Source organism: Triticum urartu, chromosome 2 (assembly GCF_003073215.2).
Source record: "Triticum urartu cultivar G1812 chromosome 2, Tu2.1, whole genome shotgun sequence".
NCBI lineage: Eukaryota > Viridiplantae > Streptophyta > Magnoliopsida > Poales > Poaceae > Triticum > Triticum urartu.
Window position 1 is genome coordinate 695454681 of NC_053023.1, and position 27976 is coordinate 695482656.

A 27976-nucleotide genomic window follows, 5' to 3' on the forward strand; every position below is an offset into this window, starting at 1 on the left:
TTTCAAAAGCATACCACATAGCAGTCTAAGCAGCAAATAACCGATAGCTAAATGCACAGTATGATCTTAGTGGGTTACATAAGATTCAAAAGGATGATAACCACAGAAGTTTTGGTAGGCATTTATACTAATATTAAGTTATATAACAAGGGGCTTTTGCTTATATTGAGTAGACGATCAGGCGCAGACCCTTGGAATTGCATTTGAAGGCGAAAGCATATGCTTGCCCTTTGTTCATGCTAGACGACCCGTTGCGCCCATGGTGCAAAAAGCGAGAGTGAGCCATGAAAGTGAGAGTGATTTAGAGCCAATTTAATAGGTACTTAGTACACAACATTATATATTTCATTACATGGTAGCATGATAGCTCAAAAGAAAGTTATGAAATCACTTGATGATATTGGCTTTATAAGGCAAACTATTTTAGCAGAGATGCATCATATAGGTAGAGCTGGTCTCTTAACCCCTAGCTGAGTCTTGTATCTGCTACCAACAGGAAAAACATGAAGGTGGTGATATTAGGTAGAGCCATCACGGCATGTTCCATCAATATTGACCATGATTTCATCGTCTAAACAACTCTTCATCGTAGGGGTGTTTGGTTTCTGTAGACCAGGTTTTGATATTGTTGTCCTTCATTTTGCCATATACATTCCAAATCTTTTTTCCTGCCTGCAATTAAGCCATCGTCCTAAAGTATATTAGTTCTCCCCCACACACACACCATTTCCTTTGCCTCGGCAAAAGATAAATTGCAAACAGACAAATTTATGGAAAAACACGTCACCCATATACATAAACATGGTCAGATTAATACCAGCACACATGCATATCTATTATCCATAAAACTCAATGAGACCTTGAGATCTACCGAAAGGCATAAAACCCCTACCTCATACTTAATACTAATGATGTCACATGCATCCTATGACAAAAAGAACATGTAGAATAGAAGCATGGTAGTAGTGAAACACTTTTTCATAAACCTAATAATGGCTAACATTAAAACGTGATGGTCGAAGCATTTCACATCGAGATATGTTGTCTTTGTTTCCAGAAGAAACCCCGCCAAAACATAGTATTCTTGCTCTGGCAGTGAGTGAAACTGGAAAAGACAGCGAGGGAGTACAACGATCCCTTGGCTCACTCATGGTCGGATCCAATTAGTTACCATTCAAAATAAGTTTGTGCCTTTCGATTTGAGATATTGCAGTTGAACAAAGATAGAAGGTCAAAATATATTGCCCTTGGGTATGTGGAATAAAAACAGAGGCTGCTTGTGCAACTGGTGCAAGTAGCCAAAGCAAACCAAGCATTAAAATTTAAAACCATTATACTTAGATGGCATATTTTATCAATCCTGGTAACATTACGGTCCAGGCATACCAATGCAAGGAGATACTTAGATGGCGTCTTTATATATAACTAGCGCAGGCGTATCAAGCCTGATAATGGGAAGCACGATAGACTAAAAGCATGAACTTACATCAAAACAAAGGTACGAATGTAGCTTGCGGTAGATTATTTAATCCGACTTTATAAAGAAAACTACATAGCTAGCTATATCATATAGTGCAACTAACCAGCATATAAACAGAAGTGGAATAACTAACTATACAAATTTAGGATAAAATAAATTGATTATATTCTGCATACCACATCGGCAGATTGTATTGCCATTTAGACAATTAAAATGTTGAGCATCCGACACTTCTAGAGTAATTTTACTTGATGCAATTGTTGTTGTTCCTTCGTAGCATCAATGTTCGGGTCAAAAGAATGTATATGGTGGTTGCCAAGTTCATACATACCACCTCCAATATGTTCGTCTTAGGAACGTCAAACATGACATCATTTTTTAAATCTGGAACAATAGCTTCATGGAGATTGGGCGTTGGTGGTTTATTAGGCACTCGTATGAATCGGGATCAACAATGCCTGAAGACAATTTATATTTTTTGTTCGACTGCATGCTATACTACTCTATATATTAATCTTTCTGTTTTTACGTTTTTTTTGGAGGAATCCAATTTTCACATTTTTAGACGGTCTGAGTTCGTGAGGGACACAAACTGAGGTAAATCCAACCTGATAACAAAAATATATAGCATCAAATCCAGCAATGTATGTGTTCGGAGAACAAATACATGCATACACGTATTCACAAAAAAAATACATGCGTACACTAACACGTTCGTGTGATGGACTCGGATATGTTTACCCGTCTTGTAAACCAGTCCGACATGTGTGCACACACGTCCTCCCAAACCAGCCGCTTTGCTCGTCGGTGCTGGTGCTCCACGTGTACACGTCACCAATTTTCTCTTCGCTCGCAGGTCGTGTCCATCTCCCCCGGTTTCTCCCCTCCCCGCTGACACAAGACCACACACCCGTAAAAAAACACACACACCACCACCACGGCTATGCTTCTTCCCCTGACGGACACAAGGTGGGTCCGGAGAGGAGATTTCTCGATCCCGTACGGAGTGCGCAGGCGGCGGAGGGAGAAGGCAAGGACGGTCGCTTTAGGGCCGTCATCGTGCGGCGGTGCTTGGGCTGTTGGCAGCGGCGGCATAAGAGACGGGGGAGGTGCTAATGTCCGTCAAGGCGTGCTTCGGCAACGTCGCCAACGCGCTCGTCGACTGGGACGGCGGCCGCGACCACTGCCCCTGGCGGGGGTCGTCGCCTGCGACACCAACTCCTTCGCCTGGAGGTGATTCTCTGCTCCTCCTCCATCCACCCTTCCCTCCCCTCTTTTAGTGTCACAGGGGTCTTCAGGATGCTCCGCAGCTGCACAAGCCGACGGGCTATTTCTATTCTTTGGTTCCTTCCTCGCTCGCTGGTTGCTGATAGCAGCCTGGCCTTCCTCCTCGGAGGAGATGTTTTTCGATTGGTGGCATTATGCGGCAGGCCTCGCTCGCTTGTTTGATTCTTGCATATCTAGCACATATATAAGTTGCTAGGATTTGATGTAAAGAAGCAGGGTGAGACTATTAATTACAAAAGAAGTCCAAAAGATTAGCACATCGGGCAATTTTTTGAGGTAAATACACCAGAGGTCTTAGAACTTGCACGCGGCGGTCACTTTGGTGCACAAAGTTGCAAAATACATATTTAGGGTCACTAAACTTGCGAGACTGTTCAAATACAGTCACTCTCTCTGTACGCGAGCGTATCCGTCGATGCGAGCATGGCATGGGTCTGCTGTCAATGACACATGGACGCATTTTTGCACAAAACCCCTTCTTCTTCTTCTATGCAAAATAAAAAATCAACAATCGATGGGACGAAAAGTTTAACTGCCAGATCTCGAACCCCGACCTAATGCTAGTACAATACAGGTCACACAAACTGCGCCACACATCTGTAGACAGCTATTAAGAGTAACTAAGATTAATGTACAAAAACGGAAGCGCTCATGGAACAGAAATGGGCTGTGGTCCGGCGACCCATTTTGCACTTGTTTATTTTTCAGAAATTTGTAGATAGTATGCAAATTATAATGCCATTAATAAGATAATTTCAAATAATTTTCATGTATTATTCTAAAATAATACTTATGAATTATAAAAATGTTTGCATAATAATAACACAGAATAGTTTTTAAATATTCATAATAACACCTATTCGTTTTATTTGAGAAATTCGTGGATCAGAAAAAATTGTTCATGTATTATTTTCAAATAATATTGTTTGTGCAATTCAAAATATGTACATGCGTTAAAAAAACTACATGGCATTTATAAAAATGTTTAAACACTGTGAAAAATATTCATGTAAATTAAGAAATGTACATTGCATTTAAAAAATGTTGACACATTTCAAAAAAAATTGTGAGTTTTACACAATGTACAATTATGCTCGCATGGTTCAAAAAACTGTTCGCGTAGTTTTTCTATTGCATGAACATATTTTGAATTACACGAACATTTTTTACAATGTTTAAACATTTTTTAAAATGGCACATACTTATAGAGAACAAGAGTGATAAAAACATATACATTGTCTATCTCTAAATTACATCACATGTCGCAGTTGCTTGGTGGTTGGCTTATGCGCGAGTGAATCTCCATGTCACGGGTTCGAACCCACCGGTTGCACTTTGCATTCTTATTATTAGAAGACATAAATTTCTTCATTATCACTTTTTGGGTCCATCCGGATAGGATATACAGTATAATATAGTAGTGCAAAGTAAACACATGATACTGTTGGCGTGGTGGTTGTTCAATCGTGCCACTTAGCAGTACGTCCAAGTATGGAACCCCGCCGCCCCACTATTTTTCTTATTTTAGGGGTTCCTATGTAAATAAAAAAAGAACTGTGGGCTTTTCTACAAATCTATCATACAAGAGCAATTACGGTGGCTGACAGGGGGCCGTGCCATGCTGGCGTCTACGGATACGCATGCGTACGGTGAGAGTGACTGTATTTGAACGGCATCACAAGTTTAGTGACCACAAACACGTATTTTACAACTTTGTGCACCAAAGTAACCGCCGCACGCAAGTTCTAAGACCTTGGTGTATTTACCTCCAATTTTTTAGTGGCCCATAACAGAAATTCGAATTCTATCCCACATAACTTACCAAGCAGAAACATATACGGACGACCAAGGACAACTTACGAAACCGGTCGGACGGAAACGGACGATATTACGGTCATAAGAATCTTTCACCCCTTTATTAGTTCTCTCTGTCATACTAATTTCAGTTCTACACCACGTTTGATGTTGGTAGTGTCTAATGTTACCACTATACGTCTTGGAAAACTTTTAGGATGATTAGCTGGAGCACTGTGATATATAGTGAGAAAAGCATTTGGTAGGATTATCATTGTCTTCTCATTTAATTCCCCAGCTACCGGCCTAACACTGAAGGTTGCACTGCAACTACTTGGTTCCAAGTTCAATATGGAAATTTGCAGAAAATTTAGGCTGAACAATTTTTATAAAGAATAAAACCCAGTACAGTATAGGATAAGAAATGCCTAGTGCAATCTTAATCGTGTGGCTACCATTGTTGATTGTTTGCAGGAAGCTCAAAGGAAGCAAGACTTCAACAAAAATCTCTGAATGCATTCCAAGCTTCTGTACGGCGTACGTCGTTTCGAAGGGCAAACTGTCATTCGTGCACTCTTACACCTGATGCCTGTGAAACACCCAAGACCATATCTTCTTCAACCGTTTCTTCTCCTAGCTCTGGAAGCCTTTCCAGTGCGCCCTCAGGTAATACTCAAGTCTTCATTTGATTTTGTTTTCTGAAAATTGTTGATTACACCTATGAACTGAATACAAACAAAAAAAGTGTATTAGAGTGTTACTAACTATTCTGTCTACAGCAGAGTGGGCTGACAGAAATGGAACATCAACTGCATTATTCCGTCAGTCATCTCTGCCATCGCAATGTGATCACACACTCGTAAATATAAATAGGTCAATCCTGAAGCTAGCCCTTTAGGCAGTGCTGGCAGCGACATCTCTTACCATGCTGATACAACCCTGAAGACAAATTCACAATCAATCACATCAGTAGCGCAACTCAGTAGCAGCAGCAGTGGGGATTCAGTTTACAGGAGCTTCCGGGGAGATAGCTTCCGAGATATCTCTGATCTGCAGGCAGCAGTTTCAGAAACTGCAAGAGACATTAGGCATTCTCATGCCGAGGTAGCTGTTTCACCCTGGGCAAAAATATTTCATTCTATTGGGTACAAACTTTTTTTTCTTTTAAGATGATGGAAGGGTTCATCTCTAGGCCTCAGCATCATACGGTGCACACTGCCAAAGCAAAATATCACTACATGAAAGCCAACATGTTTACCCAAATGAATGTGCAATTTATGATATTTTTTGGCTAAACAGGATGATCTGAAGCTTCAAATTGAGAGTATGAAGGTCAAACTGCGACATATATTCTACAGTTGTGGCTATGGACAACTTTTGGCCAGTCCGGTGTATTCTACAATTGAGGCAATGGAGCACTTTTGACCAGTCTAGTGTATTCTACAGTTGTGGCACTGGAGTAGTCATTATCCACAAAACCAGGTATGTTGTTGTTACCATGTATCTATGTGAACATAAATCGTGAGCACTGGATAATAGTATTTATGATATATATACAATGTATAGTTTTTCCAGTCTATGCTATGACATTGTGAGCCGCATCTATTTTGTGCACATTTTGCTTTGTACTTGAAAAATCCCCCCTCCCTCTTTCCTGCTTGTCATGCTCAGACACCGGCAGATAGGACAAATAAACCATACACAATACATGTACATATGAGCTGAAATACACTGGGCATCCTACCAACATGGAAAAATAATGAAACAACCTGAAAGAACGAATGCAACAAATGCAAAAGCATATAATAATGAAGGTCAGAAGGTCTATGAAAATTACCTAGCTGTTTTTTGGGGACAAGAATCAGTTATTTCTAGTTCCCTAATTCTGGAGCTATGTGTGAACAAGGCCAGAGGACTAAAATATCAAAAGCTAGCTAAGGACTCATTAGCAGATTTTTCTTGTGCTTGCTATATGTCTCAACCGAACAATAGGCAAAGGGTGTACTTATGAACAGACATAAGCAGACACCATATCAATAGCTAACAGCATCACACAACAACCCGATCACACATCAAGATGGATTGATGGAAATGGAAAGATAAAGTATGCTCTTGCAGTAGAACCAAGTGTAATAATGATTATAAGCACAGGTATGTACATTTGAAAAAATAGAAGATTAAGAAAGGGGAACATGCATAAAAAACTTTCGAAAAGTAGTAGTAATTTCACCTCTGCAATAGAGAAAGTACAATTAGTTGGCTTTTCCTATTGATGGCTAATTGCCTGAATAAAAAATGAGCAGTAGGTATAATGATGGTGTTATTTTCTTGCGCAAGCACCAAAACTTCGCCGAGAAGGTAAAATATATTGGGAGCATTGTACCTTTATTTTCCCTATAATCCTTGCCCTTGCTTCTAGACTATGATGGCAATGCGAGCTAGCCAGCGTCTTCATATTAGTCCGTCCCAAAAGCACACCAAAGTTAACAGTTGGATTGATTGTATTATCTCTGAAATGCCATTATCAAAAATTTAGTTGATGCTTAATAGTAAATAGAAGTGCAGGGCTTGCTTATCACACTTACTTAGGACTCATGGACCTTATCTAATTCCTCTCCAAAGCAAACCATCTCTCTATGCGAAATAGGTAATAGATATAAGCAAAAAATGCTATATACCAAAGAGTATATGACAATCTAAACTGAAGTGCTGCTCACAAGAAACCGAATATGATAACATGTTATTGCTCACTCTAATAATATATAAGGTGTTGGAAAGGAGGGGGTCTATTTTATTTATACAGTTTAGTTTAGTGATTTGGTAAAAAATAAGGGCAAGTCCAAACCAGACATGCACAAGAGCCTCAAATACGTCAAGTCACTTTGATTAGATCATAATGAGAAGAAATGAAAAATAGTGGCAAATTCAGCATAAGGGAAAACAAGTTTTGCATCTACACAACAGTGAAGCAAGGTAATGAGCTAAATTAGTGGACCTAGCACATATCTGATTCACTCTACACTTTAGGCTTACATAGCATCACAGTAATCTCCACTCATAGGAAACCAAACAAATTGAAGATTAAGATTTGCATATGGTAAATGAAGGAATAAAGCCATACGTGCAGGAGAAATTCGGCGCATCGTGTTGCAAAACCAGAAAAGTAAAACCAAACCCCCTCTCCCAGAGCCTCTTCCCTATGATATTCTTAGACACCATGGGAATGATGGGGGCAGAAGTTTGGAGCTAGCCTGGAGAGGGACACCATGGCACATTAAAATGGAGATGCTCTTTGTACAGCAAAACAGCTCAGTGCGCTCGGCAGGCAAGGTTGCGGAAGGAAGAGGAGTACAAAATCATGGCATGTGCTCTACTACACAGAAAAATCCAAAAATGCAGGAACAGGAGTGACTGTGTTCAAGAGAGATATAATTCACCTTGGTCTTCTTGATCAAATTCTTCCTCAAAATTCTTCTTATAGTCTCGACAGGTAACTAAAAGTTGAGGAATCAAAATAAGATTATAAGAGAACCAGAGAATCAAGTAGTACAAATCGAGAGAAAAAAGATGCGGACGTAGGTGGGCAGTCTAGATCGGAAAGGAGTGGGAAGTGAAGGGAAGGAGGGGAGAAGCAAAGGTGGGAGGAGTGTTATGCCTTCTACCTGTCAACGCGTGGCTGCAGAGGGTCGCTCGCCTGCGCCCGACGCCCGCGTTGTCGTGACCCTGTCCAGATCGCAGATCGATCGGAGAAACCCGGGTGGCCGCCATCTCCCCAATCCACGAGGCCCCCAAGCCTCTCCTGCCTGGAAGCGCCTGTCGAGCCCTTCCCCTCCATCGGGGTCGCTGCCAGCCTGGTCGATGCCCCACAGGCCGCTGCAAAGAGAGCCAATAGGGTTGTAAATGATGCCAGTGAAGTCTTGGTGCTACCAAGGGCTGCAAGCTAATCGAACACAAGCTTAAACAAGAAAGGCACTTGAAGATTTAAACCCTGGTGTTCATTATAAACAGAAAAGGTTAGGTGACAACGGTCAAACCTTCAGGTTACAATTTTCATGGTTTCAATTCATTATTAGCACACTAGGTAAGTGCCCGTGCGTTGCACCGGAAAACATTATGTATGCATGGATGATATACCAGGTCATGCTATTACAAATTAACTCAACCAGAAACTTCATTAGGCTTAACCCTCATTTTGTTTAACATCACACGTGAGCAATGCATGCATTTTCTCAAATAAAAAATTAAGGTGGAGTGAACTTCAGCATATAATTATGTAAAATCCAAAGTAGTCCATAACTCTATAATCTATATGCATTAATAACTTGTATGATATGCAATTCATGTCTTTGATCCATTAAAATTCACAAGAATATTTTTGAAAAATTCACAAGGCAAACACAAAAATTCTGAAAACATATATACCTGTGCAAGCTGGCTAGCAAGTTGACTGCTAGCTGGTTGTTTCTTTAGCTAGTCGGTTGACTGCTAGCCCAATTGCTTGCAACGTCCCTATGTAGTTCCACTGGGAGAACGGGCACGCCCGGTGGACTGCTAGCCCAATTACATGGGATATTTTGTGCCTCCCAATTGCTTGTGCCAGCGTTGGGAGAGCGAGCTGCTATGAACGTCACATTTGGCAGATGATCCCACTGTATCACCGTCGGTTGCAGCTGGCACTACCCAATCCTCGTTCCAATTAGCCGCTAGACGCTTGGTGCTGCCGAACCGAGCGAGACCTCGTGCCACACTATTCGCACCGCAAGGCGCTGCTTCATCCCTCCCGTTTTCTTATTCCGGCGACGATGCAAGTAACACCGGCGAATCAATCAAATCACGCCGACGTGGGGGTGACAGCCGGCTTAAATAGTCGGGCAAGACACTACGCAGCCTGCCGGAGTGACGCCACACAGCGACGGACGTGGCGTCCGTCGGACCGTTGGGTTTCCGGGCGTTTCCGTGTGGGGCGCCTTCGTCACGCCGACGTGGCGGGCTCGCTGGATATGGATGGTGCCGGTCAGCCCAGGCGTTTGAGGGCCGTTTGAGAGGCCCGTCTGAGTCAAAAATTGTGACCGAGCGGCCTGCCCGGACATTTGAGACGGGTTTGAGGGGCCTGGTTGTAGATGCTCTAATCCAAGGCATAAGAACAACATCTTGGATTACTTGAAGAGGAAGTGATGTGTGTTGAAGCCGTTTAAAGACTTGCTCTGGAAGTGGAAGATAGTAGGGTTTTTACGGCACCCTATACTGCTACTCGGGAGGGAGCAGTATCTGTGCGATCCCACCATTTCGAAACGGAGGCAAAAGATTGGCCATCCATTAATTACGAAGAAGTTTGGAGTTGCTTTTACAAGGAAAGCTAAACAAGAATTACAAGGCCACTACTCTCCCGACATGATGTGGCCCAAATGTTTTGCACCCGCATTGACCCAAAGCCTTGCCTCAGCTTGGATGTTTGATAACAGGATGGACGGAAGAGTAGACTTGTGCCGGAACACCCTAGCATTACTTTCGCACCAAATGGTCCAGCATGTTAGCATGGTGAGGGAGGCTATCGCCTTCCGATTCGTCATTGCTGTCGCCCGACATGTTGATCCACCGGTCTTTGATGGAGCGTTGAGTCCCCCAAGTTGAGAATTCGATGAAGTCGAGATTGAGCCAGCCCTTGATCATTCCCCACAGCCTGATGGAGAAACGGCATCTGTAGAAGATGTGCCCGATCGTCTCCGCTGTCTGCTTGCAAAGCGGATAGAGCCCGCAGTTAGGCCACCCCCTTTTTTCCAACCGATCCGCCGTCCAAACACGGTTTTGGATCGCCAACCAAGCGAAAAATTTCATCTTAGGGGGAGCCCAAGCCTTCCAGACCGCGGCTCCCATGGGTGAGCAGAACGACCCAAGAAGTTGGGCGTGGTACGCGGAGGTGGCGGAGTATGACCCGTCGGTCGTGTGCTTCCAAATAATGGTGTCCTCTATGTCCACCATCATCGGTATGGCCCTAACACGAGCCCAAAGAGTCACAATATCGTCCAATTGTCTAGGAGCTTGATTTTTTTAGCCAATTTCCTTCGTGCATGGCATCCATGACTTTTCACTTCTTCTGCTTGGAAGCCTCGAAGGTGAGAGGGGCGATGTCGGACGGCTCTTCTCCATTTACCCAAGGAGAGTCCCAAAATGACGCACGTGCACAGTTGCCGATGGTGATGTGTGAGAATGCATACAAGAGGTCACGATCAAGCTCATCACAAGGGTTTGCCATACCCACCCGCATCTTGGACGGTTCCATCCATTCAAACCATCCCACCGTCGATTTTTATATAAGGGTAGTACATACATTTCTGGTTCAAAAACTTACGGTGAGAAAAGAAAAACTCTTGTTCGCAAACGGAATTGCTCTGGTGGGCCAATACTTTGGAATGCATCGTGCACACGCCGCCAGCGGCGGTGACGACCAGGGCACCAGCAGGTTGAGCCCTGCCTGGGTGAGCCTCCGAGCACACAACGTGGTTGTTGGTTTTAGAGCAAAGGCAGATGAGCAGCTGCACGTCCCACAAGCTAGGCCAAAGAGAGAGCGGTGGGGAAAAAAAGACAACCATGGGCGTAGCGAGGACATGGTTAGCACGAGCTAGGCGAGGTTTCGCTGCGCTCCGGCACTCACCTAGCTGCAGCTCTTCGGGGGGCTCTTCGTCGACGGCGGCAAGCTTGTCCGCGAGGGTGGTCTCGCATGCGCTGCCGCCGTGAACCAGGCACAATACGCGCGATGCTAGGTCGAGGATGGGACGCACGGCGACGGGCCATAACGTCGTAGCCGTACAAGCATCAGTCCATCATCACGGCGGATTAATGGGACGAGTGCCCTGGGGCGTTTGCCGGAGATACACACGGACGACTTGTGGACGACGCTGAAGTTCAGGCCATCTGATGCCGGCAGCAGCACTGCTCCATCGTTGGATATGCCTGTCGGCTGCACGACGTGTGTGCAGTTTCGTGTGCACAGCAATTTCGTTAGTATTTCTATTTAAGGAACACCTGGATGTGTAGTGCTGCTACCGTGTGTAAAATCGGAGGCCCTAGTAACTGGGGTCCCTGTGCAGTTGAACACCCTGCACAGGTGTCCCGTACGGACCTCCGTGTGTGCGCCAGCGCGTGCGTGCTCCTGTTTCGTGCGAGTGGCGTGCGTTCGTGCATGCTCTGGTGCGTGTGCATTTTTTCGATAAAGAGTGCTCTTTATTGACTTATAGTGTAGTATCAAGCGATACAATCATAATAAATACACACCTGGCCTCTGCATAATTAAGATGCACACAGCCAATGCAACACACACAAACAAACAATCACGCCGGCAAAAAGCAAAGTTTTACAAGACCGAAGCTATGCCTAAACGGATGGAGAAAAAGAAAACCCTGAAGCAAAAAACACAACTATCAACGAAACACAGCAGTGACCGTGGGGCGCCAACCAATTCTTGACAACACAAGAACTATGAGAAAGTTTCTTCAAAAGCGACGCCTCCAGAAAGGGAACGACGCGCAAACGCCGCCGTCGCCGGTCCAACCACCAAAGGTCAGAACATGGGTTTTCACCCTGAAGATCAAATCCAAGCAAAATTCCGACGACGCAAAAAACGACGCCATTGCTAGGTATAACCAATCAAGGTCAGACCTAGGATTCTCACCCCAGAACTCGAGACTGGGTACACAAGAAGTACCATCCAATAATCGAAGTCATCTTATGTTGTCTCCTCCACTTGCCTCAATCCCAATAGCTGCATATGCACACGGTTCTGGTGACGAGCGATGGTCATGCCGGCATGAGCAAGCTGACGTGACACGATGAAGCCGCTCGCTACCACCCGATGAAGTCTGATGGGGATGAAGAACAGTGGCACTATCAAAATCCAAAATTTTGGATACTTCGGACGCCCCGCACCATCCTCACAAAGTGGCAGCCCGTAGCTGATCTGCATGAGACGACAGCATCAGACATTGCCACTAACTCCGTCGTCCTTTGCCTTGCGCCCGAGCCCAAGTAAGCACCGCCTCCCAGCTGGCGACACCGGCGACGGCCACGACAACTGCGCTAGGCCACCGCCTCAACCAGCTGGGCTGCCCCTGATGGTGGATGCCAGAGTAGCTGGTCGTTCCAGTGTGGATGAATCTCCACTCCATACTAGGGAAGAGGGAGCTGCTCACGAACTCCTGCCGAGGATTGACGGCGCCGGGGAGTGGCTGCAACCAGTGGAGATGGCACTACTCCAAATAATACTTCAGACTAGGGATTGAGGCCCCTTGGGGGTGAAAAAACACTGATACTACTATTACCAAACATGGCCTAAGGCTATAAACAACTCCACCATAATAATTCTAATTAATTAGAGGATAAAGGCAGTTCCAACAGTCAACCCACAGCCCAAAATAAAGCAGTTTTCACAACCAAAATAAAGCAGAGTTTCCTTCCTTTCCGAATTAGTTGTCAACTAATTCCAGACGGAGGTATATTTGCTTTCCTTCTGCTACCTCAAGCCCCCACTCTGCTGTCCTTCTGTTACCTGCACTCGACCATAAATACTTGCTTTCTGCTGTCCTTCTGTTACCTGCACTCGACCACAAATACTTGCTTCCTGCATCAATCGAATAAACCCCTCTGACCAAACCTCCACTCTAGGAGGAAGCTGAGACAAGGCATGGACTCCTGCTGTCAAGGTCCTTCCGTCCCTGTCCCTAGAAGAAAAAAAAATCAATTGACAATCAGTCAATGAGTACACGTGCCCAACCAAAAGAAAAAAACAAGGCATTTGTTACCTTCTCTTCCTCTCCTGTTCACTGAAGTCAAGTAGAGCCAATCCTACCTTGAATCCAGACCTTGGGTCAGTTATACCCCCTATTATGCCATAGTAGGCCTCAAATATTCCCTCCCTAACTTTGGTACTATGATCCTCATCCTTACCCTCTGACTTGACCTGAGTAAGCTTTTCCACAACTAGAAGCTTTTCCATAACTAGAGGCAGGTATTTCTCAAATTTCTCACCAAGAGCAAGAGCAATCTGTCCAATGCTTGATAGAATTGGAGGCTGAAGTGTCACTTCTGTCATACCTTGGCACAGAACATCCATAATATGATCAAAGGATGGCACCACTTCTTCCTTTTTCCCCTTTTTTCCCAAGACTTGGCAAATATCACACATCACTTCTAGATAAACTGGAAAGAGTCGCTTCACACTAAAATATTGTAGCAGCATAGGCATGTGTTGTCCAAAATCACCACCAATGGCATGAGCAAGAGCACCAATGGCAAGGGCTGCTCCATCACGTGCACTAGTACTGTCACGGGTCAACAGAGGGCACAATAACAGCAACACACATTTAGCAGACCACTTAAGTGTAAAGTTATTGCTGCTTCCAAGCTTGTGGATTAAGACATTAAGTAGACCACACAGCAAGACCTCAAGTTGGTTCTTCCTCTTAAGAGATGAAATTGCACCATGACCATGAAGCACAGTGTTCAATCTTCTCATGATATGAGACATCAAACCTATAAGTGCCTGACAGACTTGCAAGTCTTGAACATGACTGACTCTTACAATCTCACTCAATGCTTTATAAGGACATGCAAGAAGCCTATAAGGAGTATCCCTAGCCAGATCTGAAGCACAAATGAGAGCATCAATAACAGGCGGAACAAAAGGTGAAAGCTGAGATAAGTTTGACTTTGACTTTGCATCATCTCCATAACTTCTTGCAAGAAAACATAGAGCTCCATGCACTTCAGTGGACACTTGAGGGACATCTTTGCTCCCCTCTATCAAGACCCTCATGATCCCATCCAGGGTCACCACTTTATTTCTCATAATTCTATTTGCACCAACAAGCTCAAACAGCCGCCCAAGACTCCATGCAGCCTTGCCTCTTACACCTTCCTCCCCATCTTCCATCATGGTAAGCAATAAATCAACCACAGGAGCAAGTTGCTTGACAGAGGGACCTTCAAGGATAAAACCTAATGGAGACAATGCTGCTACCTTATGTGGCCCATTCATGTTTTCCACAACAAAATGCATCACAAGGGGGACAATTCCACCCTTCATAATTCGAGCTGCAAGGCCTAGGCATGTCATGGAAATGCCTTGTAGAGTCTCATCTTCCTCTTGTTCCACATTTTCATCTCCCTCTTCTTCTTGTTCTGTGGTCATGGAAATGTCTCCATCTCCCTCTTCTTCTTGTTCCGCAGTCATGGAAATGTCTCCATCTCCCTCATCTTCCTGTTTCCAAATGTCCTCTTGTTTTAAATCTCCCTCTTCTTTTAAGTAAGTGCGTAGGAGAAGTGGAACAAATGAACAGAGAGTAACAATAAAGCTAGATGCCCCTTCTTCTTCTTCTTCTTCTTCTTCTCCTTCTTCTCCTCCTTCTTCCTCCTCCTCCTCTTCCCAATTAATCTCTTCTTGGCAAATAGTCATCCACAACTTAATACATTGGACTTTAACTGATTCCACATCTCCTTCCAAAGCTTGGGATGTAAGACTCAACATGATTTCCTTGTATGGTTCTAATTTGGTATGACAAGTGGATGCCATTGCAACAAGGCACTCAAATGCCGCCTCTTTGATCTCCGCTCCAGATTCACCCCGGCCTCCTGCCACATCACAAACAGTCACTACTGCCACATCACAAACTGCCACTATAGAATTTCTCCAAGCATGACCTTTAAACTTAGCTAACTCAAGAATGTTGAGTAGAACTTTAAGGGCTGCCAGATGGACTTCAGAACTTAGAACCTGGTTCTTCAATGCATTGATGACACAAGCCATAACATCATCCACTTGATTCCCCTTAAGAACTTTAGGGATCTTCTCCTCGAAGATATACTCCAGCACCTCTAGAGTTGCTTGCTTTAGGGAAGAAGATGAACTTGCCATGTTGTCCACTAATTTACCAACAAGGTCCAGCCATTGATTCCGGGGTATCTCCATGCATGCAACTCTGGCAATAACTTTTGCAATAACTTTTGATGAGGGGCGCCTTGAATGAGATTGCCTTGAATCAGATTCTAGTGTCATGAGCAAGTTCGTTTTAATCTCGGATCGGATTGAGGGATGGAGGTTGAGCCATTTTAGAGAAAGTAGATCCTCGTGCGCGTCCTTGAGTGCAGGATCCTTTGAGTCCAATGAGTTCTTAAGGGTGATGGCAGCAAGTGCCCTAGACTCTTCTGGACTCCCCTCCCTCAAGAGCTCAGATGATAGTCGTAGGAGGAAGTTGGGAAGATCAAGATTATGGAGCCGCTTTAGCATGCCTTCTCCTATTGACCTTATGTTGTCATCTGGGTTGGAAGCATGTGCCAGAGCATCACTCATATCAATTGATTCATCCATATCAACTCTCTTGGGCAAGTCCCCTGGCAAACATCAAAGATAGGAAAAAAGCAACAAATTAACCACCAAAAATATGGTATGTAAGAACCAAATAAGGGGGTGTTTGGTTTCAGGGACTTTTTTGTGTTGGGACTAGAAAAAGTCCCTAGCAAACCAAACAGGGTGGAACTTTTTTGGGACTTTTTGCTAAAAGTCCTTAGAAGCACCTCCTTGAGAGTCTTTTTCAAAAAGTCCTAGGGACTAGAAAAAGTCCTAGGACTAGAGAACCAAACACCACCTAAATGGATGGAGAACTAATTGTTATATTAATTATTAGAACATGTAACCATAGTTGGAAGAAGAAATAAAAAAATTACATTAGCAAGAGCCTTGAAGTCACAACTAAAATACTAGCACTAAAATATTAGGAGAAAATTACAAGAAAACTAGTAATCATAGTCAAAAGTAGGAAACTTGAAGAGCAAAATTTACAAGAAAAATCATAGTGAAGTATAAACTAGAAAAAACAGCTAAAGAAAGTGATCATTCTTCATAGTATAAAGATAGATAGTACCCCTTACTAATAATCATATCTGTGAAACTTGATATAAAACATATCTTAAAGCAAAATAAATACAAAGTACCAAATGGGCTAGTTCTAGATCCAAAGCCTAGTTCCAAAGGATAGTGCCTGGACATCCTCTAACTAGGATCAAACACTAAGAGGGGCAATATAAGCTACACCAAAGAAATCCTTAAACTATGATTAATCAAGAGGGGCAATATAAGCTACACCAAAAAAATCCTCAAACTATGATTAATCAAGAACTAATAATCCAAGAGGGGGCATGTAAGCTACACGAAACTAATAATGAGGGACCTTAAGAGGAAATAGCAACTACCTCAACGTGAGGAGAGAGAGAAAAAGAAGAGAAAAACAGGTTAACTATCCCCAAAACCAAAAGAGCACAACCACCTCCATGAAGCAACAACAAATCAATCTTCCCCGGATCTAGAAAATTTAACCTTCCCAGATCCAGAAAATTTAAATTTGACAGCTACATGGATGAGATTGTTGCTGCTGGTCACTTAGGGTCATGTGGGATCATCACTGTTGCTTCTTAGAAGACCTAGCCTTGCAATTAGAGATGAGAGCGGTGAGGGGCTAGCCAGGCGGCGATTAGAGTTAGGGATCCAATAGATCTTACCGGCAGAAAGGAGGAAGCCGCCGTTTCTACTCGTGCGCCTCCGCTAGGTCGGCAGCTCGATGGCAGTGAAGCGCTGAAGAGCCCGCGGCGGCGAGCGGATGTCGTAAGGCCTGAAGAGCTCGCGGATGTCCAAGGGAAGCCCTAAATAAAACGAGCCGAGCCGTTGGATGGATGTTGCTTTAAGATTCACGAAGCGCTGCTCACTTTGTCGGTTTCGGCCTGTTTAGGGGTGCGGGCTGGGTTTCCCCACCCCCCCCCCGCGCCGAGCATGTGCCAGCCCATTAGGGGTACCGTCGTTGCCCGGTTTTTTTGTGGTTTTCTTCCTTCTTCTTTTTTTTACAGTTTTCACCGGTTTTCATTGGATTTCACAATCTTTGACAGCATCGTATCGGTTTTTATTTCCTTTTTTATTTTTCTTCTATTTTCTTTTGTTTCTTTCACGTTTTCTTGGGGGTTTTCTTTATTTTTGCCATGTTTTTCTTTTCGGTTTCATCAATCTCTACTCCTAATGAATGAGTTGGTTGAATAGTTCCATCATTTTTGTCTGGTTTTTTTTGCTGGTTTTTTTCGTCCCCTTCCCCAACCCACCCCATCCCACGCAAGCATAAAAAAACCCCACCCCCGCACAAAAAGCGCTCCTCTCGATCCCATCTCAGATCTCCCTGCCACCGACTCTTCAATGGGTTTTTTCACTTCACTTCCCACACAATAAGAAAAAAATCTGAACGGATCAAAACTTTTCATGCGGGCGCAACTTATTTACTAATATCTTTATGTGAAAAATTCAATCACGATCAATCTCCAATCAATATTTAAAGACCAAATCCAAATTAATTAACATTACATAAGCGCTCAATCATTATAATTAGTCTTTCCATACGTTAGTTCTCAAAAAGAAAGTATTTCCATCCGTTATGAAAATTACATCTCTCTACTACTAAAAGGGAGTCTGTACCTCCTTTAGCTAGTACGCATGTCACACCCTCCCTCGATCAAAGAATCTCCTCCTGTCTCCGGTTTTCCTATTTTCTCATTCGAAAAATCAGGGTGAAATCCATATTCCGTTCCATGTATATCTGTCGTCTCTCCCGAAGAAAATTAGGGCATAATCCACTCGTTCCCATTAACATGTGTTTCCCCTAAAAACCAGAACTTTTGAGATGGGCGATCCTGAGGGGACCAAAAGGAGGAAGAGGAGCAACTTTCACCGCTGGCTGCAATGGCCTTTGCGCCGCCGCCGGCCGGGAGGATGAGCCCATGCCGAGAGCTGCGCGTGGTGGTGCGCTGTGAGATCAACATCACCGCCGCAACTGTTCTTATGTAGTAGCCACAACTGTAGCGAGGCATCGAGTTGTTAGATTTCTCAACATGACCTCGCTGTAAAAGAGATAAATCTCTGCGATTACAATCTATACTCCCGTTTTGGATATGAAGAAATGCAAGCTTCCATTGTCACAATTGTTAAAGATACGATGGTAGAGAGAGGGTGTAAATCACTTTTTAGTTACAATGGTTCTCAAATTATGTAAATCACTTTTTAGTAAATCATCTTTTTAGTTCTACAATGCCATATGGAGATATACAGTAGTTCTCAAATTATGTAAATCACTTTTTAGCTACAGTAGTTTCAAATTATACAGTAGTTCTCAACTGTTTTTGAAGAACTCTGTTCTCAAATGTTACAAATACTACATGCATGATAACAAAAAGTATGCAAGGGGATGAGAAGGTTACCACATATCCTGTGAGCTCACAGATTTTAATGTGGCCCATTAAAACTCCTAGAGCTTCTTGCTGGACGTCGACTTCATCATTTCTAAAATATCTTCCAGACTTTGATGTTTGTCTCTTCAATGAATTAGGAACCCAGGTAGTGATGCCTCGCTGGAGTATTGGTGAGCATGTGATCACTTTTGTGTGTAATAATCTGATGGGTGCATTCAACAACAAAAATCACTTCAGTACTAGGGGAAATCAGCAAAACGTAAAACTATTTAAAAGCATGAAGGAATAAAACCAACATTTGTTGCATATCTATGTTTAGTTATCACAAATATTGAGGGTTTAATCTCTGGCGCTTCCTTAGTGCAGAGTCATGGGCTTTCCAAATACTTGATGTTAATGGGTCTGAGATATTGTAGGTTAAATATAGTAGACGGTACTTGTTGATCTATTTTTCCAATGATATTTGTCTGTGATAGTGATGTCCTCGAACGACTTGACCCCATTTGGTTCTCGTTGGGAAGGGTGAATCTTTATAAGCAACATCGACAGCGACAAATGGAGGCAACAAATAGCCTCTGACGCCCTCTTGGTGATATCACCAATGTTGATATACTCCCGAGAGAGGGTCCAGGTATATTTGAGCAATATTGGTTTTTAGTGATTTGTTTTCAAGATTGGTTCCTACTAATTTGAAGAATCCCTTTCGCAAGCCATAGGATGTGCCCCACAACCATCGAGCGGCATGTTTATTCGTGAAGCAACAATCCCATCTCCCTTAACCATTGAACTCCCCAAAGGGAGTCTGGGTATAACTCATCAACAAGGTTTAAATGTCTCCGATATTGGTTTTTACTAATTAGAACAATATTTCAGATGCCATTGCATCTGACCCACAACCGTTGAGTGCCCTGGTTATACATGAAGCAACAATCCCCTATGCTAGAACCATAGACCTCCCCAAAGGGAGTCCAGGTATAACTTCCAAACTCACACCTCCTTTGAATTCCAAAAAAATGTAGTGGTAAATTTAATCCATCTCACGGTCCACTTGCTCGTAATCTGGTTTGTTATATCATTGATATATTGTAGCCCTCTGTTGGGGAGTGCAGTATTTCAAAAAAATTCCTACGATCACGCAAGATCTATCTAGGAGATGCATAGCAACGAGCGAGGAGAGTGTGTCTACGTACCCTCATAGACCGAAAGCGGAAGTGTTTAGTAACGCGGATGATGTAGTCACACGTCTTCGCGATCCAACCGATCAAGTACCGAACGCACGACACCTCCGTGATCTGCACACGTTCAGCTCGGTGACGTCCCTCGAACTCTAGATCCAGCTGAGGACGAGGGAGAGTTTCGCCAGCATGACAGCGTGTTGACGGTGATGATGAAGTTACCGACGCAGGGCTTCGCCTAAGCACTACGACAATATGACCGAGGTGGAAATCTGTGGAGGGGGCACCGCACACGGCTAAGATAATAACTTGTGTGTCTATGGGGTGCCCCCCTCCCCCGTATATAAAGGGGTGGAGGAGGGGGCCGGCCGACCTCAAGGGGTGCGCCCCAAGGGGGGAATCCTACTCCTACTAGGAGTAGGTTCCCCCCTTTCCTAATCCAACTAGGAGGGGGAAGGAAGGGAAGAGGGAGAGAAGGAAAGGGAGGGCCCTCCCCAATTCGGATTGGGCTTGGGGGTGCACCCCTCCTCTTGGCAGCCTCCTCCTCTCTTCCACTAAAGCCCATTAAGGCCCATTGACCCCCCGGGGGGTTTCTGTAATAACCCGGATTTTTAGGGTTATTAATTTAAATTAAGATGAGTAATTAAATTTCTATTATATGTTTAACATAAAATATTTGAGCAAATAAGATATGCTAGATTATTGATTCAAGTGATTAAAATAGAACTGTAATTTTTGCATGCATAAAATATTAGATGGATATAATTACACACTAAGTAAGTATGTATATGTGCACATAGACTAGCATCCATGCACTCACGTTATGGCATTAGCATGCAAAGTAATACAAATTAGTGGGTAGTACAAGCTAGCTAGTAATGAGAAGATGGCCAAATACTAGAAGATGTGCATGCATGTAATGATGAGAATGCACACGTATGTACTATGCTTACAAGCTAAGTAAAATCCTATGCATGAGAGGGCCAACGTGGCCTGGTACTAGATGAAGCTAGGTTGTGCTGGCAGCACCCTTAGATATTTAGGACCAAGAAATTTCTACGTGGAGGTTTTGTATAGTGGTCAAGTTTGTTTGGCTTTTGCACAAGCAAAAGGGGCAGCAGTTCGAAGGGTCAAGGGGCAAGGGTCAAAGGCCATTGCGGCTTGATCTTTTACCAGGTTCTCCACGTAGACCAATGCATGCTTGCCACGTAATAGGTAGAGTCCAGATGATCGTGTGCTTCAAGAACAGCTCGGCTGAGTTCACTCTGGGCTCACCATCTATAAATAGCTGCTGCTACTCGTTTTGCACATCCTCATCACCAAGAGTGAGAGCATGAGAGAAATAGAGCATACCAGCGGAGAGAGAGCGAAGAGAAGAGAGATGAAGAATACAAGTATGCATGCGTCCATGTTTGAAGATATATAGATCGTGTAGATGCTGCTGGAGGGAAGAACGGAGCCATACGTCAGAAGAATATTAGTATATGCGTGTTCGTCAGATTCTATACAAAGATGATGGAGTATTGGAGTTTCATCTTTTGGCAGAATATTATTGTAAAGGAGAAATCATATTATCCGAGGCAAGTGGTTACTTTGCTAACTCCTTGAATCCTATCTTATTGTTGTCTCCTGTGATCATTGTTCTGATTATGTTGCTAGACCTTGAATCTTATTTATCCTCTGTTGATTCCTGTTTTATTTGAGGACATGTTGTCCTTGATAATCCATTTGTTGAAGGACATGTTGTCCTTGATGATCCATTTGTTGATGGAAAGTCTGATACGAGAGGAACTCATGTAAAGGCATGGGTTTATTGTCTTGACTGATATTTCAGTGATCCTATATAGCTGATCCAGCCCCATGTCATATTCTGTCCATCTATATTGGTGTCACGACGGCAAACGTATTGTACCGGTCACAGTTCAGGTATGGGACTGTCTGAGTTCTCCACTAAGGATGGACCTTGTTCGAACGTGTCGGTGATGGATCCATAGGAGCGATCGACATTAGTAGGTTCAGGTGTTCGAGTCTTAGTGGGTACAAGAGCTCTGCTCTACTAGCGCCTGTGTGGTTCTAGTTGAGACTGTCGACGTCGGAGTACCCCTCTTAAGAGCGTAAAAGTGTGAAATTTCACCCCTGTGACTCCCGGGTTGGGAAGCTTGCGGTCATGTGTGATGCCAATAATTTCTTGGTCCATTTTCATTATATCCGGTTATGTTGTTCTTTTACCTATTTCCAATTAAATTGGCTCCAGCAATTTGTCACGTTATTTATGCTTCTTTAGATATAGTCAACCCGTTGTTATTGTATCAATATCTTTAAATTCTACTCTTGTTGAATAGTGAAGTATCTGCTTGCTGAGTATGACTTGTCGTACTCATCCTTGCTTTCTCTATTTTTAGATACAAACGATGTAACTCAAGCCTGTTCAAAAGATGTAGTCATCCAAGACTAGGCTGGACCAGTGGGTGGGAAGGCGACTAAAAAATAATTTATTTGAGCCATTTTGTAAATGCAAAGGAACTTGTAAAGTAAATATATGAGCTTTTGTGATCCACTGTTGGTTTATGCCTGCTTAATCACGCCTTGCGTGACTATAGGCCCCTGGTCTATAGGCGCGTGGCGGCTGTCTCGCCTAGGCTCGGTCTTGGGGCGTGACAGTTCCGGTAACCCCTCGGTACTCCGGAAAATGCCCGAACCTATCTGAAACCTTTCTGGTGTCCAAACATAGCCTTCCAATATATCAATCTTTATGCCTCGACCATTTCGAGACTCCTCGTCATGTCCGTGATCACATCCGGGACTCCGAACAACCTTCGGTACATCAAATCACATGACTCACAATACATATCGTCATCGAACGTTAAGCGTGCGGACCCTACGGGTTCGAGAACTATGTAGACATGACCGAGACTCATCTCCGGTCAATAACCAATAGCAGAACCTGGATGCTTATATTGGTTCCTACATATTCTACGAAGATCTTTATCGGTCAAACCGCACAACAACATACGTTGTTCTCTTTGTCATCGATATGTTACTTGCCCGAGATTCGATCGTCGGTATCATCATACCTAGTTCAATCTCGTTACCGGCAAGTCTCTTTACTCGTTCCTTAATGCATCATCCCGCAACTAACTCATTAGTTACATTGCTTGCAAGGCTCGTTGATACGTCTCTGTCGTATCTACTTTTCCAAACACTTTTGCCCTTGTTTTGGACTCTAACTTGCATGATTTGAATGGAGCTAACCCGGACTGACGCTGTTTTCAGCAGAATTACCATGGTGTTATTTATGTGCAGAAACAAAAGTTCTCGGAATGACCTGAAACTTCACAGAACAACTTTTCGGAAATAATAAAAAAATCCTTGCAAAAGATGAAGGCCAGGGGACCCACCACCTGTCCACGAGGGTGGGGGTGCGCCTGCCCCCCTAGGGCGCGCCCCTACCTCATGGCCCCTCTGGAGCTCCTCCGACCTCAACTCCAACTCTATATATTTGGTTTCGTGGAGAAAAAAATCAGAGAGAAGAATTCATCGTGTTTTACGATATGGAGCCGCCGCCAAGCCCTAAAACCTCTCTGGAGGGCTGATCTGGAGTACGTTCGGGGCTTCGGAGAGGGTAATCCATCGCCATCGTCATCATCAACCATCCTCCATCACCAATTTCATGATGCTCACCGCCGTGCGTGAGTAATTCCATCATAGGCTTGCTGGACGGTGATGAGTTGGATGTGATCTATCATGCAATCGAGTTAGTTTTGTTAGGGTTTGATCCCTAGTATCCACTATGTTCTGTGATTGATGTTGCTATGACTTTGCTATGCTTAATGCTTGTCACTAGGGCCCGAGTGCCATGATTTTAGATCTGAACCTATTATGTTTTCATCAATATATGAGAGTTCTTGATCCTACCTTGCAAGTCTATAGTCACCTATTATGTGTTATGATCCGTTAACCCCGAAGTGACAATAATCGGGATACTTACCGGTGATGATCGTAGTTTGAGGAGTTCATTTATTCACTATGTGTTAATACTTTGTTCCGGTACTCTATTAAAAGGAGGCCTTAATATCCCTTAGTTTCCGTTAGGACCCCGCTGCCACGGGAGGGTAGGACAAAAGATGTCATGCAAGTTCTTTTCCATAAGCATGTATGACTATATTCGAAATACATGCCTACATTACATTGATGAACTGGAGCTAGTTCTGTGTCACCCTAGGTTATGATTGTTACATGATGAACCGCATCCGGCATAATTCTCCATCACCGATCCATTGCCTACGAGCTTTCCATATATATTGTTCTTCACTTATTTACTTTTCCGTTGCTATTGCTATCATCACTACAAAATACCAAAAACATTACCTTTGCTATCGTTACCTTTTGCTACCGTTACTACTACTATCATATTACTTTGCTACTAAATACTTTGATGCAAATATTAAGTTTCCAGGTGTGGTTGAATTGACAACTCAGCTGCTAATACTTGAGAATATTCTTTGACTCCCCTTGTGTCGAATCAATAAATTTGGGTTGAATACTCTACCCTCGAAAACTGTTGCGGTCCCCTATACTTGTGGGTTATCAAGACTATTTTCTGGCGCCGTTGCCGGGGAGCATAGCTCTATTCTTTAAGTCACTTGGGATCTATATCTGCTTATCATTATGAAGAACTTGAAAGATCCAAGAACCAAGATTTATCCCTCAATTACGAGGGGAGGTAAGGAACTGCCATCTAGCTCTGCACTTGATTCACCTTCTGTTTTGAGTAAGCTTGCGACACCTAAACCTGCTTCTGCTATTCGTTCTGATATGTCACATGTTATTGATTATGCCACTTCTGCTATACATGATACTTATGATGAAACTACTTCTATGCTTGATACTACTGTGCCACTTGGTGAATTTCTTGATGAACAACTTGCTAGGGCTAGAGAAAATGAAATATTGAATCTGACAATATTGATGAAAGTGATGATGAAGACTCACCTGTTATTCCTGAGGGCTATGTTTTTGATAAAGAAGCTTCTTTAGCTATTTAGTTTGGAAAGATAGATACGAACTCAAGAGGTTATTAGCTAAATGGAATAAGCAATCTCTAGATGCTAGGATGAAACCTGACCCTGCTTTTGCTACTTCACCTATCTGTGTTACTGATAAGGATTATGAATTCTCTGTTGATCCTGATATAATTACTTTGGTTGAATCTGATCCTTTTCATGGCTATGAATCTGAAACTGTTGTGGCACATCTTACTAAATTAAATGATATAGCCACCTTGTTCACTACCGATGAGAGAATTCGTTACTTTTATATCCTTAAAATATTTTCGTTCTCATTAAAGGGTGATGCTAAGATATGGTTTAATTCTCTTGATCCTGGTTGTGTGCGTAGTCCCCAGGATATGATTTATTACTTCTCTGCTAAATATTTCTTTGCTCATAAGAAACAAGCTGCTTTAAGGGATATATATAATTTTGTGCAAATGAAGAAGAGAGTCTCCCACAAGCTTGGGGGAGGCTCCTCAAGTTACTTAATGCTTTGCCTGATCATCCTCTTAAGAAAAATGAAATACTTGATATCTTTTATAATGGACTAACCGATGCTTTCAGAGATTACCTGGATAGTTGTGCTGGTTCTGTTTTTAGGGAAAGAACACCGGATGAAGCTGAAATTCTATTGAATAATATGTTGACAAATTAAAATAATTGGACACTTCCTGAGCCAGCTCCGGAGCCAATTCCTGAGCCTATTCCTAAACCAACTCCGAAGAAGAGGGGTATTCTATTTCTCAGTCTTGCAGATATGCAAGAGGCAAAGAAATCTATGAAAGAAAAAGGTATTAAAGCTGAAGATGTTAAGAATTTACCTCCTATTGAAGAAATACATGGTCTTAATTTACCGCCTGTTGAAGAAACATATGATCTTAATCCTTTACCTATTGACGAAACTCATGGTCTTGATAACCCGACACAGGTAGTAAAGGTAAATTCTCTCTATAGATATGATAAAGCTGAAATCCCATTTACTAAGTTTGCTAGCCCATGTTTAGATGAGTTTGATAAATTTATGGCTAAGCAAGAAGATTTTAATGCTTATTTTGGTAGAGAATTGAAATACAATTCAAATATGCTTGAACACTTGGGTGATTATATGGCTAATGTCAAAGGTGAACTTAAACTTATTAGTAAACATGCTTCTATGGTTACCATTCAAGTAGAACAAGTACTTAAAGCTCAAAATGATTTGCTCAATGAATTGAATAGTAAGGATAATGATAATGCTGTTAGAGTTATGACTAGAGGTGGTAGAATGACTCAGGAACCTTTGTATCCTGAAGGCCACCCTAAGAGAATTGAGCAAGATTCTCAGAGAAATAATGTGGATGCACCTAGTCCTTCTAAAAGGAAGAAAAGGAAAAATGATAGGACTTTGCATGCTTCTAGTGAACCTGTTATTGAAACACCTTAGAATCCAAATGATATTTCTATTTATGATGCTGAAACACAATCTGGTAATAAACCTGAATCTAGTGATAATGTTCATGATGATGCTCAACCTAGTAATGATAATGATATAGAAATTGAACCTGCTGTTGATCTTGATAACCCACAATCAAAGAATCAACGTTATGATAAGAAAGGCTTTGTTGCTAGGAAACACGGTAAAGAAAGAGAACCATGGGTTCAGAAACCCATGCCTTTTCCTCCCAAACCATCCAAGAAAAAGGATGATGAGGATTTTGAGCGCTTTGCTGAAATGATTAGACCTATCTTTTTGCGTATGCGTTTAACTGATATGCTTAAAATGAATCCTTATGCTAACTATATGAAAGATATTGTTACAAATAAGAGAAAGATACCGGAAGCTGAAATTTCCACCATGCTTGCTAATTATACTTTTAAAGGTGGAATACCAAAGAAACTTGGAGATCCATGAGTATCCACTATACCATGCTCCATTAAAAGAAACTATGTTAAAACTGCTTTATGTGATCTTGGAGCCGGTGTTAGTGTTATGCCTCTCTCTTTATATCGTAGACTTGATTTGAATAAGTTGACACCTACTGAAATATCTTTGCAAATGGCTGATAAATCAACTGCTACACCTGTCGGTATTTGTGAGGATGCGCCTGTTGTAGTTGCAAACGTTACTATTTTAACGGACTTTGTTATTCTTGATATTCCCGAGGACGATAGTATGTCTATTATTCTTGGAAGATCCTTTTTGAATACTGCAGGGGCTGTTATTGATTGCACTAAAGGCAATGTCACTTTTCATGTTAATGATAATGAGCATACGGTACACTTTCCGAGGAAACAACCTCAAGTTCATAGTATCAACTCTATTGGAAAAATCCCATCGATTATATTTGGAGGTTTTGAATTTCCTCTTCCTACTGTCAAGAAGAAATATAATATTCTTATTATTGGGGATGTGCATATCCCCGTTGAGGCAACATAGTGTTATTCGAAATTTCTCCGGTTCCATGTTATTAGGAATGAGTTCGTTAACAAGACTTGATCAACCTTGTTAGTGGATTCTTTTTGATGATCATGAGATGGAAGAAACTAGAAGGCACAATTCTCTGTACCCTCCTTTTACTTTCTGTTATTCATATTAAATAAAATAAAAATAAGTACTTTTCTATCTGTTATCTGATTATCCGTGCAATATAAAAATACTCCAAAAATAAAAGTTCTCCAAATGCCCTGAAATTTAAATATGATTTTTTTGGAATATTTGAGAATATTTGGCACTGAGAACACAACAGGAGGAGCTGCCACCTGGCCACGAGGGTCAGGGGCGCGCCCCTGCCTCATGGGCCCACGGTGGCCCTCCTCCACTTATTCCTGCACCCACACACTTCATCTTCCTCCCCCAAACACGAATATCCAGTTCATACCCGAGTCCAAGCTCGTTTTGCTGCCATTTTCGATCTCCTTCCTCAAAGCACCTCTCACAA

The 27976-nt window shown here is 42.7% G+C and overlaps 2 protein-coding genes and 1 long non-coding RNA gene across 9 annotated transcripts; 1 reads left to right on the forward strand and 2 right to left on the reverse strand.

Annotated features, from left to right (window-relative positions):
* The first annotated feature begins 2403 nt into the window (after positions 1-2403).
* Positions 2404-5479, forward strand: LOC125539826. The gene is made up of 3 exons (XM_048703343.1): positions 2404-2713; positions 5036-5227; positions 5341-5479. Exons 1-3 carry the CDS (start codon positions 2596-2598, stop codon positions 5457-5459), a joined length of 429 nt encoding a protein of 142 aa, XP_048559300.1. The 5' UTR covers positions 2404-2595; the 3' UTR covers positions 5460-5479.
* On the reverse strand, positions 4804-9388 carry LOC125539827. Of its 6 annotated transcripts, XR_007297054.1 has the most exons (5): positions 8224-9388; positions 7999-8055; positions 7683-7812; positions 7147-7195; positions 4804-7071 (listed from the first exon to the last, which is right to left on the reverse strand). It is a non-coding gene; the product is annotated as an uncharacterized LOC125539827 (long non-coding RNA). The 6 variants fall into 6 exon arrangements; XR_007297051.1 differs by having other exon boundaries at positions 4930-7071; positions 7683-8055; XR_007297055.1 differs by lacking the exon at positions 7683-7812 and having other exon boundaries at positions 4930-7071; positions 7147-7191; positions 8224-9387.
* Positions 9389-12910: 3522 nt separating this feature from the next.
* On the reverse strand, positions 12911-17251 carry LOC125539829 (importin subunit beta-1-like). Of its 2 annotated transcripts, XM_048703345.1 has the most exons (4): positions 17108-17251; positions 16802-17029; positions 13357-15943; positions 12911-13275 (listed from the first exon to the last, which is right to left on the reverse strand). In XM_048703345.1, exons 3-4 carry the CDS (start codon positions 15918-15920, stop codon positions 13068-13070), a joined length of 2772 nt encoding a protein of 923 aa, XP_048559302.1. In that variant the 5' UTR covers positions 15921-15943; positions 16802-17029; positions 17108-17251; the 3' UTR covers positions 12911-13067. The 2 variants fall into 2 exon arrangements, with proteins under 2 accessions (XP_048559302.1, XP_048559301.1); XM_048703344.1 differs by lacking the exon at positions 16802-17029.
* Positions 17252-27976: the final 10725 nt, after the last annotated feature.

Bases quoted from the DNA above. Each gene is read 5' to 3' on its own strand.
- LOC125539829 (XM_048703344.1), bottom strand. From the start codon at position 15,920: ATGGATGAATCAATTGATATGAGTGATGCTCTGGCACATGCTTCCAAC. The intron at 13,276-13,356 runs GTAACAAATGCC...TTTTTCTTCTAG, and splicing joins GAACAGGAGAGGAAGAGAAG to GGACAGGGACGGAAGGACCT.
- LOC125539826 (XM_048703343.1), top strand. From the start codon at position 2,596: ATGTCCGTCAAGGCGTGCTTCGGCAACGTCGCCAACGCGCTCGTCGAC. The intron at 2,714-5,035 runs GTGATTCTCTGC...GATTGTTTGCAG, and splicing joins ACCAACTCCTTCGCCTGGAG to GAAGCTCAAAGGAAGCAAGA. The intron at 5,228-5,340 runs GTAATACTCAAG...TTCTGTCTACAG, and splicing joins CCTTTCCAGTGCGCCCTCAG to CAGAGTGGGCTGACAGAAAT.